This window comes from Mobula birostris, chromosome 3, assembly GCF_030028105.1.
Source record: "Mobula birostris isolate sMobBir1 chromosome 3, sMobBir1.hap1, whole genome shotgun sequence".
In the NCBI taxonomy this organism is placed as follows: domain Eukaryota; kingdom Metazoa; phylum Chordata; class Chondrichthyes; order Myliobatiformes; family Myliobatidae; genus Mobula; species Mobula birostris.
The window spans coordinates 195,434,905-195,450,390 of NC_092372.1; the positions used below are offsets into that span (position 1 = coordinate 195,434,905).

At 36.8% G+C, this 15,486-nt stretch overlaps 1 protein-coding gene across 1 annotated transcript in view; it reads right to left on the reverse strand.

The window, feature by feature from the left end:
- Nucleotides 1-3,740: 3,740 nt before the first annotated feature.
- The window catches only part of LOC140195520 (integrin beta-1-A-like), a 77,754-nt gene continuing 66,008 nt past the window's right edge, over nt 3,741-15,486 (reverse strand). The window contains exons 12-16 of the mRNA XM_072253975.1: nt 14,923-15,161; nt 13,349-13,571; nt 12,290-12,516; nt 10,309-10,475; nt 3,741-4,889 (exon numbers count right to left, since the gene is read on the reverse strand). Coding sequence (XP_072110076.1) covers nt 4,824-4,889; nt 10,309-10,475; nt 12,290-12,516; nt 13,349-13,571; nt 14,923-15,161 — 922 coding nt within the window. The 3' untranslated portion in view covers nt 3,741-4,823. The remainder of the gene's footprint in view (nt 4,890-10,308; nt 10,476-12,289; nt 12,517-13,348; nt 13,572-14,922; nt 15,162-15,486) is intronic.

Below are 15,486 nucleotides of genomic sequence, written 5' to 3' on the forward strand. Positions count from 1 at the left end.
AGCAGAAGTGGTTGAGGCAGGTTCGATGTTCTAATTTAAAGTTAAATTGGACAGCTAAATGGGCAGGAAAGGAATGGAGGGTTATGGGCTGAGTGCAGGTTGGTGGGACTAGGTGAGAGTAAGAGTTCGGCATGGACTAGAAGGGCCGAGATGGCCTGTTTCCATGCTGTAATTGTTATGTGGTTATATGGTTATTGCGTTGTCTTCTGATCCCATAATCCTCTAATCTTTTTAACACTGTTCCTTGTTATCCTCACCGGTAACAATGATGTTATCCAGGTAACAGTGAGTGCCTGGGCAGGCTTGCAGCACCTGGTCTACAGCTTTTATCAGATAAAACCCTTTGTGTGTTTTAATGGTGAGAAACACTGGACTTTTCTTCCATCCCCATCTGTACGTAGGCCTCAGCAGTCCACTTTGCTCAAGTGTTTTCCTCTGAAAGGTTTGCAAAGATATCCTCTATCTTGGGCAGGGGGGTATTGATCTACTTTCAGTACTGAGTTGATGGTGAACTTAAAATTACCAAAGTACCTGACAGACCCGTTCTTCTTGGCTACTGGGACCACTGGTGCTGCCCAGGGGTTCCACTCAACTTTGGAAAGAATTCATTCAGCCTCCATGCAACCTAACCCACTGCTTACTTTATCATGGATGGTATAAGGAACCGGACAGTCTTTGAAAGACTTGGGTGTGGCATTTTCACTTAACGCTATTTTACCCTAGATATGTTTGAGTTTTCCAATGCCTTCCCTGAACACCGCTGTGACATCATCCAGACCCTTATTTCATTTACCTTCAATTGACTTTATTGCAGAGTATATGGCATGCAAATGGTGGATGGATCTCCAATCAATTTGTGATTATCTCAGCCAATCACGACCCTGCAATGCTGGCCCTTTAGTTTTTTTTTTACCACAAACAGGTGCAACGTGGCTTGTTGGTTGTTTTATTGCTCTGTTATGAATGTCATTCACACTGGAGTTTATTTTTCTCCAGTAAAAGCCTAGTTGGATATCTGCAGGCTTCAGTTCAGTATCTTAGAAATACTGTTCAAATTCATTTTGTGTAATGACTGAAACAACCAAACCAGTGTCCAATTTCATTTTAATTAACTTGCTGTTTGCTTTTGGTGTAAGACATATTGCTTGTCTATTGTTAGTCTTCACATAGTAAATCTCAAGGCTACACGGTCCTGTATCACTCTCTTCATCAGATTTTTCATCAATAGGATGCAGATTAGTGCTCCTTTTGAATCTGTAACTTGACTTTTTATTATCTTTTTCTCTTCCCTGGGCAGTCCATTTATTTTTGTCTGCCCAGCATGGTCTTTGTATGTGTCCTACTTTGTTTCATTTTCTGCAAGTTTCAGCTTTAAACTTTTATTGGTCTGTACATGTGAGCCCCTACCTCAATGGTAACACAATTATTTTGGTCAGGCCAGTTACTGTTTGGACATTGCAATTTTGTTCACACTCATTTTCATTTCTGACTGCAACTCAATTGCGTCTCTCTGCTGTTTCCATTGATACAGCAATTTCAACTGTTTTAAAGCTGTGCTTTAATTAGCTGTTTTTGAATGCTTTCTTGTAAGATTCCACATATTAAACAAACTGACAATGCTCAGACAACTTCATTACACTGAAACAGTCCTCTTCCTTTATGAAACCTATAATGTTGTGAAATCAACAATGGTTTTGGTTCTAAATGTTCCTGTATTACTTTCACGATATCAGTAAAGCTAATTTGGGCTGGTTTGGTTGGAGCAGGTAAACTTGTAAGCAAACTGTTTGCCTTTAAACCCAATGCGCTCAGCAAAACTGGTACTTGTTTCTCATTGGCTATTCTGTTTGCTTTAAAATATTACTCAATTCACTTAGTATACAATATCCAGCTATCTCTTGTTCAAATGAACACGTCTATCTTTCCAATGTAGCCAGCCATTTTGACTTTATTTATTTATGATGATTATCACCTGGTACTTACTGTTTATGAATGATGTCGTCCATTTTCTGCCTTTTTTTAAAACTTGACCGTCTCTGTCCCTTCCCAAAGAAGCATGCGCTGAACTTTTATTTCCAGTTGACTGTTTATCACTCTGCTTTTTTAAACACTTGAATGTCCCACTATACTTCAACAAATAGGTAGTTGCCTTGGGTTTGTTTAACACTTCATTATTCCAAAACATAACAACTAATTGAAAGGGAAAGGGAAACGGAAAAAAAAAACAAGATAGTCCAGAATGGTATCTAGTTTCATTTTCACTTTAAGCAAGGCTCATGCTTAAGACCATAAGACATAGAAGCAGAATTAGGCTATTCAGCTCATAGAGTCTGCTCTGCCATTCCACCATGGCTGATCCCGGATCCTGCTCAACCACATACACCTACCTTCTCGTCATATTCTTTGATGCCCTGAACGATCAGCAAACTATCAACTTCCGCCTTAAATATACCCAAGTATTTGGCCTACATTCCACAGATTCAATAGTCTCTGGCTAAAAGAATTCCTCCTTGCCCCTGTTCTAAAGGTCACCCCTCAATTTTCAGGCTGTGCCCTCTAGTTCTGGATACCCCAACCATAAGAAACACCCTCTCCACATCCACTTTATCTAGTCCTTTCAATATTTGGTAGGTTTCAATGAGATCTCCCCCCATTCTTCTAAATTCCAGTGATTACAGGCCCAAAGCTGTCAAATGCTCCTCATATGTTAACCCCTTCATTCTTGGAATCATCTGCTGGACTCTCCAATGACAACACATCCTTTCTGAGACATGGGATCCAAAGCTGGTGACAATACTCCAAGTGCAGCCTGACTAGTGTCTTATAAAGCCTCAGAATTATCTCGTTTTTATATTCTATTTCCTTTGAAACAAATGCCAACATTGCATTTGCCTTCTTTACCACAGACTCAACCTGTAAATTAACTTTCTGGGAGTCTTGCACAAGGACTTCCAAGTCCCTCTGCACCTTTGATGTTTGAAGCTTCTTCCCATCTAGATAATAGTCCGCACTATTGTTCCTTGTACCAAAATGTAATATCACACATTTCCCAACGCTGTATTCTATCTGCTACTTTTTCACCCATTCTTCCAATTTGTCTAGGTCCTGCTGCAATCGCATTGCTTCCTCAGCATTACCTACCCCTCCACCAATCTTTGTATCATCCGTAAACTCTGCCACAAAGCCATCAATTCCATAATCTAAATCACTGACAAACAATATGAAAAGTAGCGGTCCCAGTACTGAACCCTGAGGAATACCACTAAAAATGGGTAACTAACCAGAACAGGTCCCTTTTATTCCCACTCGCTGCCTCCTGCCCACTCAGCTATTCCACTATCCATGCCAGTATTTTTCCTGTAACACCATAGGATTTTATCTTGTTAAGCAACCTCATGTGTGGCACCTTATTAAATCTTATGAAAATCCAAGTAAATGACACTCACTGCCTCTCCTTTGTCCACCCTGCTTGTTACTTCCGCAAAGAACCTTAACAGATTAGTCAGGCAAGATTTCCTTTTACAGAAACCATGCTGACTTTGACTTATTTTATCATTAGTCTCCAAGTACCCTGAAACCTCATCCTTGATGATAGACTCCTCCTCCTATGCATTTTAACTCATGACGGCAAACATCCCATGGGCCTTTTACAGCTGATCTAGTTAGCACTAGTACATTTTAGTACACATCTGGTTGTGCCAAATATCATGCTGCAGTAAAACAGAGACTCTAAGCCAAAGTATTTTTATAAAGTTGTTTATTTAATAAATAAGTCAAGTGTATGCCAAGAGTGTAAATACTTAAAATAAAAAGGCACTTTAAATCAAGAAAGTGATCCAAGTGAAATCAGTCCATACCTGGAACGAATTAATGCATACAGCTATATCTAGCATGTCTCCAAGTTATTATTTGCTTGCAGCTTATTAGTATGTATAGCTATTGAACATAAAGGAACATTCTGAGTTTGAGCAGTTCCAAGAGAACCTGCTTAGAAATGAAAGATTTGCTCTTTGCATTGATACAAGTATCGAGGCCTATTGGTTACTACAAAATACCTTAAAAAATCTGCAATATTACAAACCAATGAATACTTGCATCCAAATTTTAAAAAAACACTAAGTTTGATCTGTCATGATTTGGCAAAGCCATTGACAATTAAATAAAAAGATTCCACATTTGGCAGAGTAGTGTACGCATATCAAATATTTCAGTTATATGTTTAACACAGTTGTATAATGCTTTAAAAATAAAAGAAACGTACTTTTGCTCAGTTGTCACGATCTAAAGGGGGTAACAAAATACACAGAATGCCAACTAAGAATTTCACAAGTCACAGTACGACCGTAAGATAAATGTGGATTAAAGAAAAGATGAGATTTTTTTTGGGTCTACAAAATTCTCTCAGGCACTCATGTAAATACCAGACATACAGTATATTCCAAATTATTTCTTTTGGCACATAAATTGAGTGGAGATTCTTTTGCTTTTCAAGTTGTTTTACCGGATTAGAATACTGCTCAGAGAATTTACATGATAGCAAGTCTAAATTCTGGAAGAATCTTAAAAAACAAAGCTAGACCAAGGGATAATATTCCATTCCAACACTGGCGTTTTGCACCTCTTCAAATTAAAATGCATTTAAAAAGCAACTAATTTTTGTTTACACTTACTGTACACATTGCAAAATCTGCATAGAAAAACTTACATTATTGGTTAGCAATCACTGCTGTGATCTAAAGCTAATTTGTGACTACAAAAGAAACCCAAACCCATTATCTATATTAAAATAAAAAAAAAACCCTCACAAAAATGAACAAACTCCATCATTTTCCCTCGTATTTTGGGTTGACAATAGTTGTCACCGCACTCTTGTAGATTGGATTTTCACCCTGGAGAGGAAAAAGATAAAATTAACTTTAAATTTCAAAATAGTATGTCATTGGCAAATATATATAAATTATATCATTGGTGATATTAAACCTGATTTTGATTCTGATATTTAGCAATTTAATTGACAAGTACAGCATCTCCCTGGGTTCACAAAGTTTTTACTTATTGGAAGGAAAACGTATTAGGCAGATAGTAGTTTGCCTCTCACTGGTCCCTACTTTTAAGACCTGGCTACTTTTATATTGTCACTTGTTATGGATTATAACAAAACCTAATCAGTAATTAACTCTTTCCATTTATAAGGCATCTATGGCTTCTTTAGTAGGGAAAACTTACTCTGGAATAACAAAAATTAAGCAATGTTAAGCAATCTCCTGACCTCAAATGTTTGTAAGTTTTAGAGGAAAGAAACAACAGAATACCACAGTCTTCAGAGTAAGGTAACTCCTTAAGCTTCCACACAACTGCAGAAGTTTTCAGTTTACTGATCAATTTTATGGCAGAGCAGTAATAGGTCATTTAGCTGAGCAAGCTATTTCAGACCGTGATCAACGAGTTAATCCCACTAACATGTCATTCTTTAACACTGTTGTTAACATTTACATTGCAACTTAGAGACCCTGAAATTCATCTTCTAATAATAGTTTGCATGAAGATGATACAAAAAGTTAGTATTTCAATGCATGTTCTTGCTCTACATCTTACTAGTAAAGGCCTCACTCTTGTTTGCTACGTCTTCTTCTTTCACTATTTATACATACATGTCTATCATGAATGAAACTGTATATTGTGAACTACAAGAGCAGGGGAACCGATCAATTGGATAACTCAAGAGGCAAAATGGTTTGAAAGCCTCCCCTAAGATATGCAACTTCATATTACATCAACATTTTCCGAAGTAAAAGTAAAATATACCGACTCTCATCACAATACAGCCCATTTATCTTGATTTCCAGGTGATCTGACATAGATTCTTCCAAGAACACCATGTCCAAAAGATCTACTGTGATGGTATTATCACTGTGTTCCACAACCATGTAAACTTGGCATCTATTAAGTTTAGTTTTAGCAACTTTGCTTCCAATAATAACAAGATTGAAATAATTTGCTTTACAGATCTGTTTAGTTAAAAAAAACCTTATTATATTAAACATTCTAGTCCTCAGAAAACACTTTGCATTCAAAATCACATATCTTGCCATTCCTAGTTATATCGATTGAGTGCTGTAATTTATTATGTATGCCCTATATACTCATTTGAAGACTGATTGTTTGCTGGCAAGCAGTTTTCGGAATGTTAAAATAATGAAATACCACATACTAATAGCTACAGTCATCTCAACTTTACAGGTGATGTTAGCATGACTCACAATTTAACCAGGAAGAATATTCTGTTCATAGCTGCTTAATTTTGAGAGCTCAATTCTTCTGTCAGTCACAAGTATACAAAATCGTAGTGGTTTCAAAACTACATTGTAACCAGCTTAATATAATTTTTGGCAACTTAACAGTAAGAAGGAATATTTTACATTTCAAACAATCATGTTAAAGCATACTTCAAAAGGTGCAAATTAAACTCCCATTGCAATTCAACTTCTGAAGTATCATTCAAAACCTAAATATATTACTGTAATAAAATCTGAAATCAAATTAACATACAACTTAAATTCACAGCACAGCAGTGACAGGTTAGTTTCAAAGCAAGTTCCTAAGTTCTGAAGCACACTTGAGCCAAGAATTAAATGCAAGTTCACAATATTCAAGTGCATAAAGCAGCATGAAACAAAACAGCAATTACTATAATCATACCATCTTCTACCAGCTTGCACTGAAAAGCACCATTTAAGTAGAAAACAACTTCAACGAACAGTGCCAAGAGACTATATCAGCAACAAAAATTTAGCTTTATGCTAAATTCTAAAGCAAGTGACTTTGGTTGTTGTAGGAGAGCCATCAAACATGGGGTGAAGAGAGAGGCATGCAAGAACAGTGTCAGAAGTACAGTATGCCATCAAGAATGGATAGATCACAAGTGTAATGGTTGGGGAAGACCGAGGATTTGAATAGTGTGCAAGATTTGGAGATTGGGAATCATGGGAAGTTAGTCAAGACTAAATTTTGTACTTCATTCTCCCTCCACCCCACCAAAACAATTTAAATATCCAAAAGCCAAGAGGGACATATATATATATCAATTTATGCTTTATTTTTATATATATATAAATAAATATAAATAAAGCATAAATTGAATGACCAAGTACAGGATGACGGGATGAGATACTAAGGAAGACTGAGAACCAGCTAGTCAGAAAGAAAAAAAATAGAGAATGAAGGTTCTAAAAGCAGAGGGGCTGCTGAAAGTACAGAAATGGAAGCTCAAATTCTGTGAGAGGTTGGATATGGTAGTATAAACTGTCTGGATCAGTGCACAATGGCTGACTAATGGTATAGAACCACAGGTGGAACTGCTCAAAAGTGTTGCAAATTATTCTGCTATCTAATAGAAATAGTTCTTTCTAAACTACATTAAGGTGTTTTAATAATATTTAATTTTACATTTATTCATTAGCACAGCTTTCTTTCTTTTCACTAAATGGTAAATCACACCTTGCCAAATCACATCTCTTGAATCTGAAACACTATTACTTTTTTAAAAAATTCTGGTTCCTCCAGGAATAAGGATGGAAGGAGCAAGGTTAGCATTTATCCCTCATCTGTCCTTGCTACAGAATGGACTATTTCAGACTCAGTTAACACACTTTACCCGAAAGCGGGAGTCCCCAACCTTTTCTATGCCACGGACCCTTACCATTAACTGAGAGGTCTGTGTACCCCAGGTTGGGAACCCCTGCCCTAAAGGATATGAGAACGAGATGACTGTCCCCCTTAGGAGCTGGTAGTTGCACCTGCTTTACTGTTGCTAGCATTTCATTTCAGATTCCGATTTAACTGAACTTAAGATGAAGTGGTAGGATTTTAATTAATTTCTGAACATTTGTTTGAGCCTTTTACCACTAGCCCAATAAGAATACTGCAATGCTTCTGTAACATAACAAATCTTTAATCATCTTTATTGCAGAATTACCAATACCATCATTAGAGAGACTGCAGGAATGTGCAACATTCAAGTTACTGATTAAATAAATGGGGTCTTTCTCACACCCTACAAATTAAGAACATATAGGAGTAGCACAGGCAAACTGCCATTATTACATTCATTTTGCTGTTAGGAGAGCAGATTGCTGAGGATACAGCTATTACATTTTTTTATCAGCAAAAATATTAAGATTGTGATTGAGGAGGAACTCACACCATCCAGCTTACTCTCTTTACCAATGTGTGGTAATTTTAATGCTACTCTCTCCAGGTATGGACAGTGAATCACAGGCTATTGAACCATATGTTTGACTGGTCTCTGTTCTAAAGAAGGTTCAAACATAACAACTAAAACAAACATTTTCAATCTTTTGACTGCATGAATCCTGTATCATTAGAGATTATCACCTACTGTGCCAAGAAAGATATGCTTACATAAATGGAACATTGCCAAAAGAGTAAAACCGTCTAATGGCAAAGCACGTTTAAGTCACACAAGTTATTTAGTTAGCAAAGTGCACAGACCATGCACACAAGGATTTCCGAAGAACCCAGCATTTCCAAAAAAACTAGTGTGAGCAGGTTTCTAAAGAGAATTATAATTCTATTATGTACATTGTAGGGTGAAGCTTGCCTAAGTCACTTATTTTGCTAATTTATTGCCTGTCTCAAGTAATTTGAATACAAGTATGCTCACTGTCTCTGGTTAAACACCACCAAAACCATGCATGTACAAAAAATTTGGGTTCATTTTCCCTTTTGAATATTTGTAGTTGTTTTAAAGGCAAGTCTTCTGTCACTATAACAGTTAAACAGGCAAATACAGAAAAGCAAAGACAAGAAATCATGCAAGAGAAGATGATACAAACAGGTTTAGAGAGAAGCAACTTTGCGCCCATAATTTGGATTCTTGAATTTGTGTATAGGACTCCTGTAAATAGGATTTTCTTGCTACAGAGAAAACAAATATGAAGAATCAGCAAAAAGAAAAAAAAAATTAAAGGTATAAATATTGATTTAGTTGTGCTTTTTACCCCCAAAATTATTTCAGCAGATCTTTCAGAATAACAGACAAGTCAGCAGCTTGTCCACTGCATCAGATAGTAGACCCTGTATTGGTTGAAAATGTGCACACTAAAGATGTGAATTCAAAACAATTCAATCACTTGGTGATGGGAGCATTAAACCAAATTAAATCCCGTAAGCTATTATCTACAGTAATGACAAATAAGCTAATTACATTACATGGAGATCTGAGATGGGGGTGGTTTTACTGATACCAAGTTTGATTTCCATTTGTCTTCACATCTGATACCTACACAGCTAAAATTCAGACCTATATTTAATATTTGAATTACAGAGATGATTTGTAGATTTTCATTTTTCTGTATCCAACAGCTGAAGAGCTAATTTCTGTTCTGTGCAACTCTATGGTCACTTATTTCCAGCACCCTTCAGCTTTCTTCACAGCAGTGAAATAGATGGTGAGGATAGGAAGGTCTCAATTTAAAGGCTACCATGACAGACTCGTTTGAAACATCACGACTGTAGCTCAGAATTTTTAGATATCAATTTCTATTGTTACATAGAGCATTACAACTCAGTACAGGTCCTTCATCCCAATATGTTGTGCTGACCTTTTAACCTGTCTAAGATCAATCTAACCCCATAGCTCTCTATTTTTTTTGTCCATATTTAGACATTATTACTTAAACTTCCTTTAACCTATTCAGAAAGAGAAGCTTTACAAGCTGAATTTATTTCTTAGGCAATTATTTTTCCAGTGTTCATTACTTAGAAAGAAAGGAATAATAGTGTTCCATTTTACAACTTCTTGGATATATTTCATGACCGTGCCTCAACTATCTTCTGTGGGTGAACACATTTCTCCACTCAGTTGTAAGGGGGCTACTTTCTATCCCAAAGCACTGACCACTTTTTCTGGACTTGCACACAATGGAAAGTTCAGCACATTACAAACAGTAACAAGATATCCACCTATCAAGCTGTGCTTTTTTTAAAGGCTGGTGTTGCAAAAGATATTGTGCAACCTAACACTCTAGGAAGTACAATTCTTAATCTTCATATACTGGTTTACACATGATTTTGTTATAAAAGGTAGGTAGTTTGGATAGTTATTAATTAGACATGGCTCAACAGCACATTGACAGATTGCAGCAATGAATTTATGTTCCTAAGAATGAGATCTTAAAAATGAACCAGATTGAGATATAAAAAAATGTCCCACCTTCAAGTGGATTATTCTAAATAGCTTTTTGGTTACTTTCTTAAATCCATGACAAGAACACAAAGTGGACTTACTGTATCCCACTTGGCATTCATTTTCTCTTTCTCGAATTTTGCAAATTCCCTTCGGTCATGAATGATCATCAGTAATTTCCAAATCAGCAACAAGGCAAGGCCTATCAAGACAATACCAGCAACTACTCCAGCTACAATTGGAATGATGTCAGGTGCTTGCGGACATTCTAGAAAAATAAATGAAAAACAAAATATAATGGACTTTATGATCTATATAACATTTATGTTGAGCAATATGGTTATTTGTCTTTACATTGATGACATATTGAAATAATTCACATATACAAGGAAATATAAGGACTGTGAGAAGTTAGGTTTTGGTTCCACTAATTGTAACTTATTTCTCATTCATGCAACAGTCATATCCTTTGGGAATGGAATTTTTTTGAAGATAGCAGAAATTATTGAACGTGGAGGCTAGTGTAGCTTGAAACCAAGGGCCACCACTTCCTTTGCTTTACCTGAAAGAGAGGGGAGAGAGAGCAGAGATGCATGAAATAGATTATATGTACTTGAGGGCTCTAACTATTACGACAGAAGGAAAGAAAAAGTTAAGAAAAATAAAGGGAGAGACCTCAGGAAGCATCCATGTGGAAAATCCTATCATTAGAACACATACTGCAGTAGGAAGAACTGGGAAAATGGAACAGATATTTTGCATGCACTACAATTGCAAGAAATACAGCTGTGAGAGCTGTAGGAGTCTGTCGTTTGGGAACCCTCCAACCTGACGGTAAACAAATTCCCCTTCCCCCTTCCTTTATTCACCACTTTGACCTTTTGCTTCTTCTCACCTGCCTATTTCTTCCCCCCAGTCCCCTCCTCCTTCCCTTTCTCCTATGGTCCACTCTCCTGTACTATCAGATTCTTTTTATTCCAGCCCTTGACCTTTTCCATCTATCGCCGTCCAGCTAGCCTCTTTTCTGTCACCGCCCCCACCTTTTGATTCTGGCGTCTTCCCCCTTCCTTTTCAGTCCTGAAGAAAGGTCTTGGCCTGAAACTTCGACTATTTATTTCCATAGATGCAGCCTGTCCTTCTAAGTCCCTCCAGCATTTTGTGTGTTACTTTGGATTTCCAGCATCTGCAGATTTTCTCGTGTTCACCAATATCAAAGCTCAAACTAAATTTATTATCAAAATACGTAAATGTCACTATACAACCTTGAGATTCATTTCAATATATCTGCTGAAAGAGACAGAAATCCAGAAAAGACCATGCAAAATTGAGAGCAGGTTGGAAATAGGCAGCAGAGGATTTGTCTTTTTTAATATAAAAAATCTCTAGGAGCAAAGGGCAGCCTGGTTCACATATCCCACAAGGACAAACACAACATGGGCCCATTCATGTTCCCATGATTACATTTCTAATCTGATCTGGAGAAAGAGTTGAATCAAAGGAGAAGCTGTTCAATATCGGAACTAAAATGAAGGGGTCAATTTATGGAAGGGATGAAGCTCTGTTCTAAGAAATAGCTTTGAGGCAAGAGTAGACTGAAACAATGGGAGTGCCCAGTTAGGCCTTCTGTGCATTTTAAGAAAGAGGCACCAGTGTGTTGTATGGGATTGAGGGACCACAAGGCTGGAAGCTGTGAGGGAAGATTATCCTAACAAACTGTTAAAGACTTGAAGGACCATTCTGTAGTTTTCTGATCTTTCAGGAGAATGCTGTTGCCTCTTCATTAGGAGTTAGAACAGTTGCTGTCTTATAAAACAGCTCCCAATGAGTGGAACACGAAAATGTCAGTATGTCCTTGATTACAAATATGCATCGATTTGGTGTACTTTCTGTAACTCGGACATTTGTGGGGGAAAAAGAAAACGTTAACAAAGCCTTAACCAACAGTTTCATAACAAATTTTGACTACTCGAAATACCAGATTTTGAATACTTTTTCATCGCTTTGCTAATAATATTTTTCATATATTTTGTGTATTGGAGCACTGAGTCACAGTTGAAAACTTCCAAAGCACACAAGTCTTACCTGGATTTTTGGTAACATGAACTTCTGGAACATTCTGGTCATTAACAGAATAGGAGAAGTAGAACCAGCAGTCATTCTCATCCTTCTCTTTACAGTGAGCAATTGATGGAACTGCTCCTGGTTGTGGCAACTCATCCTGCTTTTCCACCAAAATCACTTCAAACTCACACTGATCACAAGTATCTTTCTTGGGTCCTTTCTGGAAGGCTTTACACTGAACACAATCCCTATTGAACACAGAAATTTTGCAAGTTTATGCATACCCATTCTAGTTAGTCACAGAGATTCAATTCCAGATCAAGTACCTTGGGTAAAAAACTACAATAAAGTTCTACTGGAGAGTTCATAGACTGTTATCCTTAGTTTACCCGTAAATTTGAATTTTTTCCATAGACATTAACTAGCCAACATTCCAAGACATACCAGTTTTAGTGGGAACACAACATTTGGACAGAATGACAAATTGAATGAAATACAGATGAAAGTAATCATGCTTTTCTCCCTTGCATTTTAAAATGGATATTTATTAGGCATCTCTGAAGACATTGATAGCTTACCCTTAGCTCCAAAAATTCATATCGAGAATGCTTCTATTGATACAAACTTGGTTCTCAGACTGGAGTACAATATTTGTACTGTTGCATTCTAATATGCATATAATCCATAAGAGTGGCCCAGGATCATTAAATGTCTATTACAAACTTATCTAACCTTGAAGCAGCAGCCAAGAAAATAGAAAATAATTTGTGAACATGATTTTTTTTCCCCTTTTATTTTCAGTCTTAAAAGAAATATTGTCTTAAGGTTAATCATGAGACAAAGAAATCAAGACTGTAAACATTAAGATTAAATGAGATATGATGGGTATTCTGATTATTTCTGGATTAGTTTACCCCTTTTAATATATGATATTCAAGTGCAGAAGGATTAAGCACTTGTACTAAAATATGGAACAGTTTTACTTAAATGCCACAACTTTTATTTAATATAACACTTAACATGATATAATGCCGAGGCTTTAACACAACAAAAACAGGAATAAAATACCGGAATACCTACTTATGTTCTATACAGACTCCTGGGCAAGTTGGACACATTTCACAGGCCGACCCCTGGAATTTTGGATCAGTGCATTTGCAGCGACCACATTCACATGTACCTCTGCCATTACACATCTGTCCATTCTTTGAAATACATGTTGAATTGTCCACAGAGCAATCACAGGCATTGCCAGTGAAGTTGGGGTAACATTCACATACCCTACACTTACAGATTCCATTTCCTGCAGAGGCAGAGATAAATATTCCTGAATAATCGAGTTTGTGATTTCTGCACTCCCTACCACCTTACAACCCACTCACCCATCCCACCAAAAAACCATCAATTTACTTACGAAGCAGAACAATTAGAGCAGACAAAGTCATTAAGCCCGTCAAAGTCTGTACTGGTTTAATAGAAGAACAATTTGGCTGGTCATACTACTTGCCTGTGTTATAGGTATCAGCTTCACTAAAAATGAATTTAAATACAGTTGGAGATAACAGTAACAGAAAAAAATGGTAAAAGACTTATCATACAGATAAATAAGCATATAGTGCCCAGAGCTGCATACAAGAGCCTAGATGTGGAAAAGTGTTTTTTAAAGGTTCATCAAGGCTTCCTTATTCTTGAACTCTTTTAAAGTCCAGGACTTTATAATTTCTTTTTGGAATACTTTCGCAACTGCTCGCCTCTTTTAAATGAACTATTCATATGTGAAACCAAATCTGTTGTTCTTTTCCTTTTTACAAACTAGAGCGCAAAATAGTGAAATTATAAAATCAATTACTAAAATAAAAGCAATCTTCTGGATAACTGGCAACACAGGAAGTGAATATTTTCAATATAGGAAAAGAAAAAATTTAAAAGATTGTGTGGGATAATATAGTTGCAATCATTTATCTCAACATTCTTCTCAGTTATTCAATGTAATATCTGGTCCAAGATTGAAGCACCGGATGTCACAAGAGGTCATTAATCCCACAAAGTCACAGCATTCACATCAGCACCATGCCTTCAGTTAGTTCCCTGTAATCTATTCTCGCATCAAAAATGCTTGGTCCTTTTGCTTTTCATTTACACTTGTACGGGGGGTGGGTGGGTGGGTGGGTTAGAAGAGCATTTAAATGTTTTTGCAGTTCAGTTTTGAAACAAGGTTCAAGTCTCCAATCAATTAAAGATACTGAAAGAATGCCTTAGAGTGACCACTGCATGAAACAGAAGTACATGGTAAAGTGATACAGACCGTGTGCTGTCCGATGGGATTAGTTTAGATCAGCATCATGGTTGATGAAGACATGGTGGGCCGAAAATGACATTTACTTTCTTTCTCTTTGGCGTTAGGCATAGTTCTAATTCAACACGTGATGAGATTAGGTAGCACAAAAGCATGATGGAATTGACTCCTCTATGAATTGAGATGCTAAAATGGTTCGAGTGGGAAAGCAAATGCCTCATTTCCAAAATGAAAACAGAACTTTTTGCCACAGCAAGAGCATTTGTAACAATATTGTAAACAGAAGTATTCTGTGAAACCTCATTATGGAATGTGAAACATTAATTCATGTAGATCACTTCATGAACTGCATACTTGCCTCCACAAATCAAACCACCAGACCGGTCACAGTTGAAGTTATCACATTCACAATATTTGCCAGAGATGATTTCAGTAGGATTTTCCCTCTTTTTACAGACACATTCTCCACAGATGCAATCACCATTGTCACTGCAGATTTGAGATGTATTATCTTTCCTGCATGAAGCATCCATGTCCTCACTGTTTACCTCATCAGTGCTGCACTCACAGAAACGCCCAATGCGCCCTTTATTACACCTGAAAATTAAGCAGCCTATATTTTAAAAACTGCCGTGATATATTATAAATATTACAATATTTTCATGTATTTCTTCTAGCACCTTTAATGAAAAAAATCTGAACTCTTGCTGTTACATTGTGTGTTATTCAGTGGCACTCAACAAACAACCTACCAAATCTAGTGGTTAATATGGAGTCTGAGAGTGGTGCATGGGTGAGACCTTTGAGCCACCAAGTCAGCACTAACCATTAAGCATCTATCTTTACAATAATTGTGTGCTAAAATATTTTATTCACAAGTTCCGATCAACTACCCTGCCCAAACTCCCACACCTACATTCTA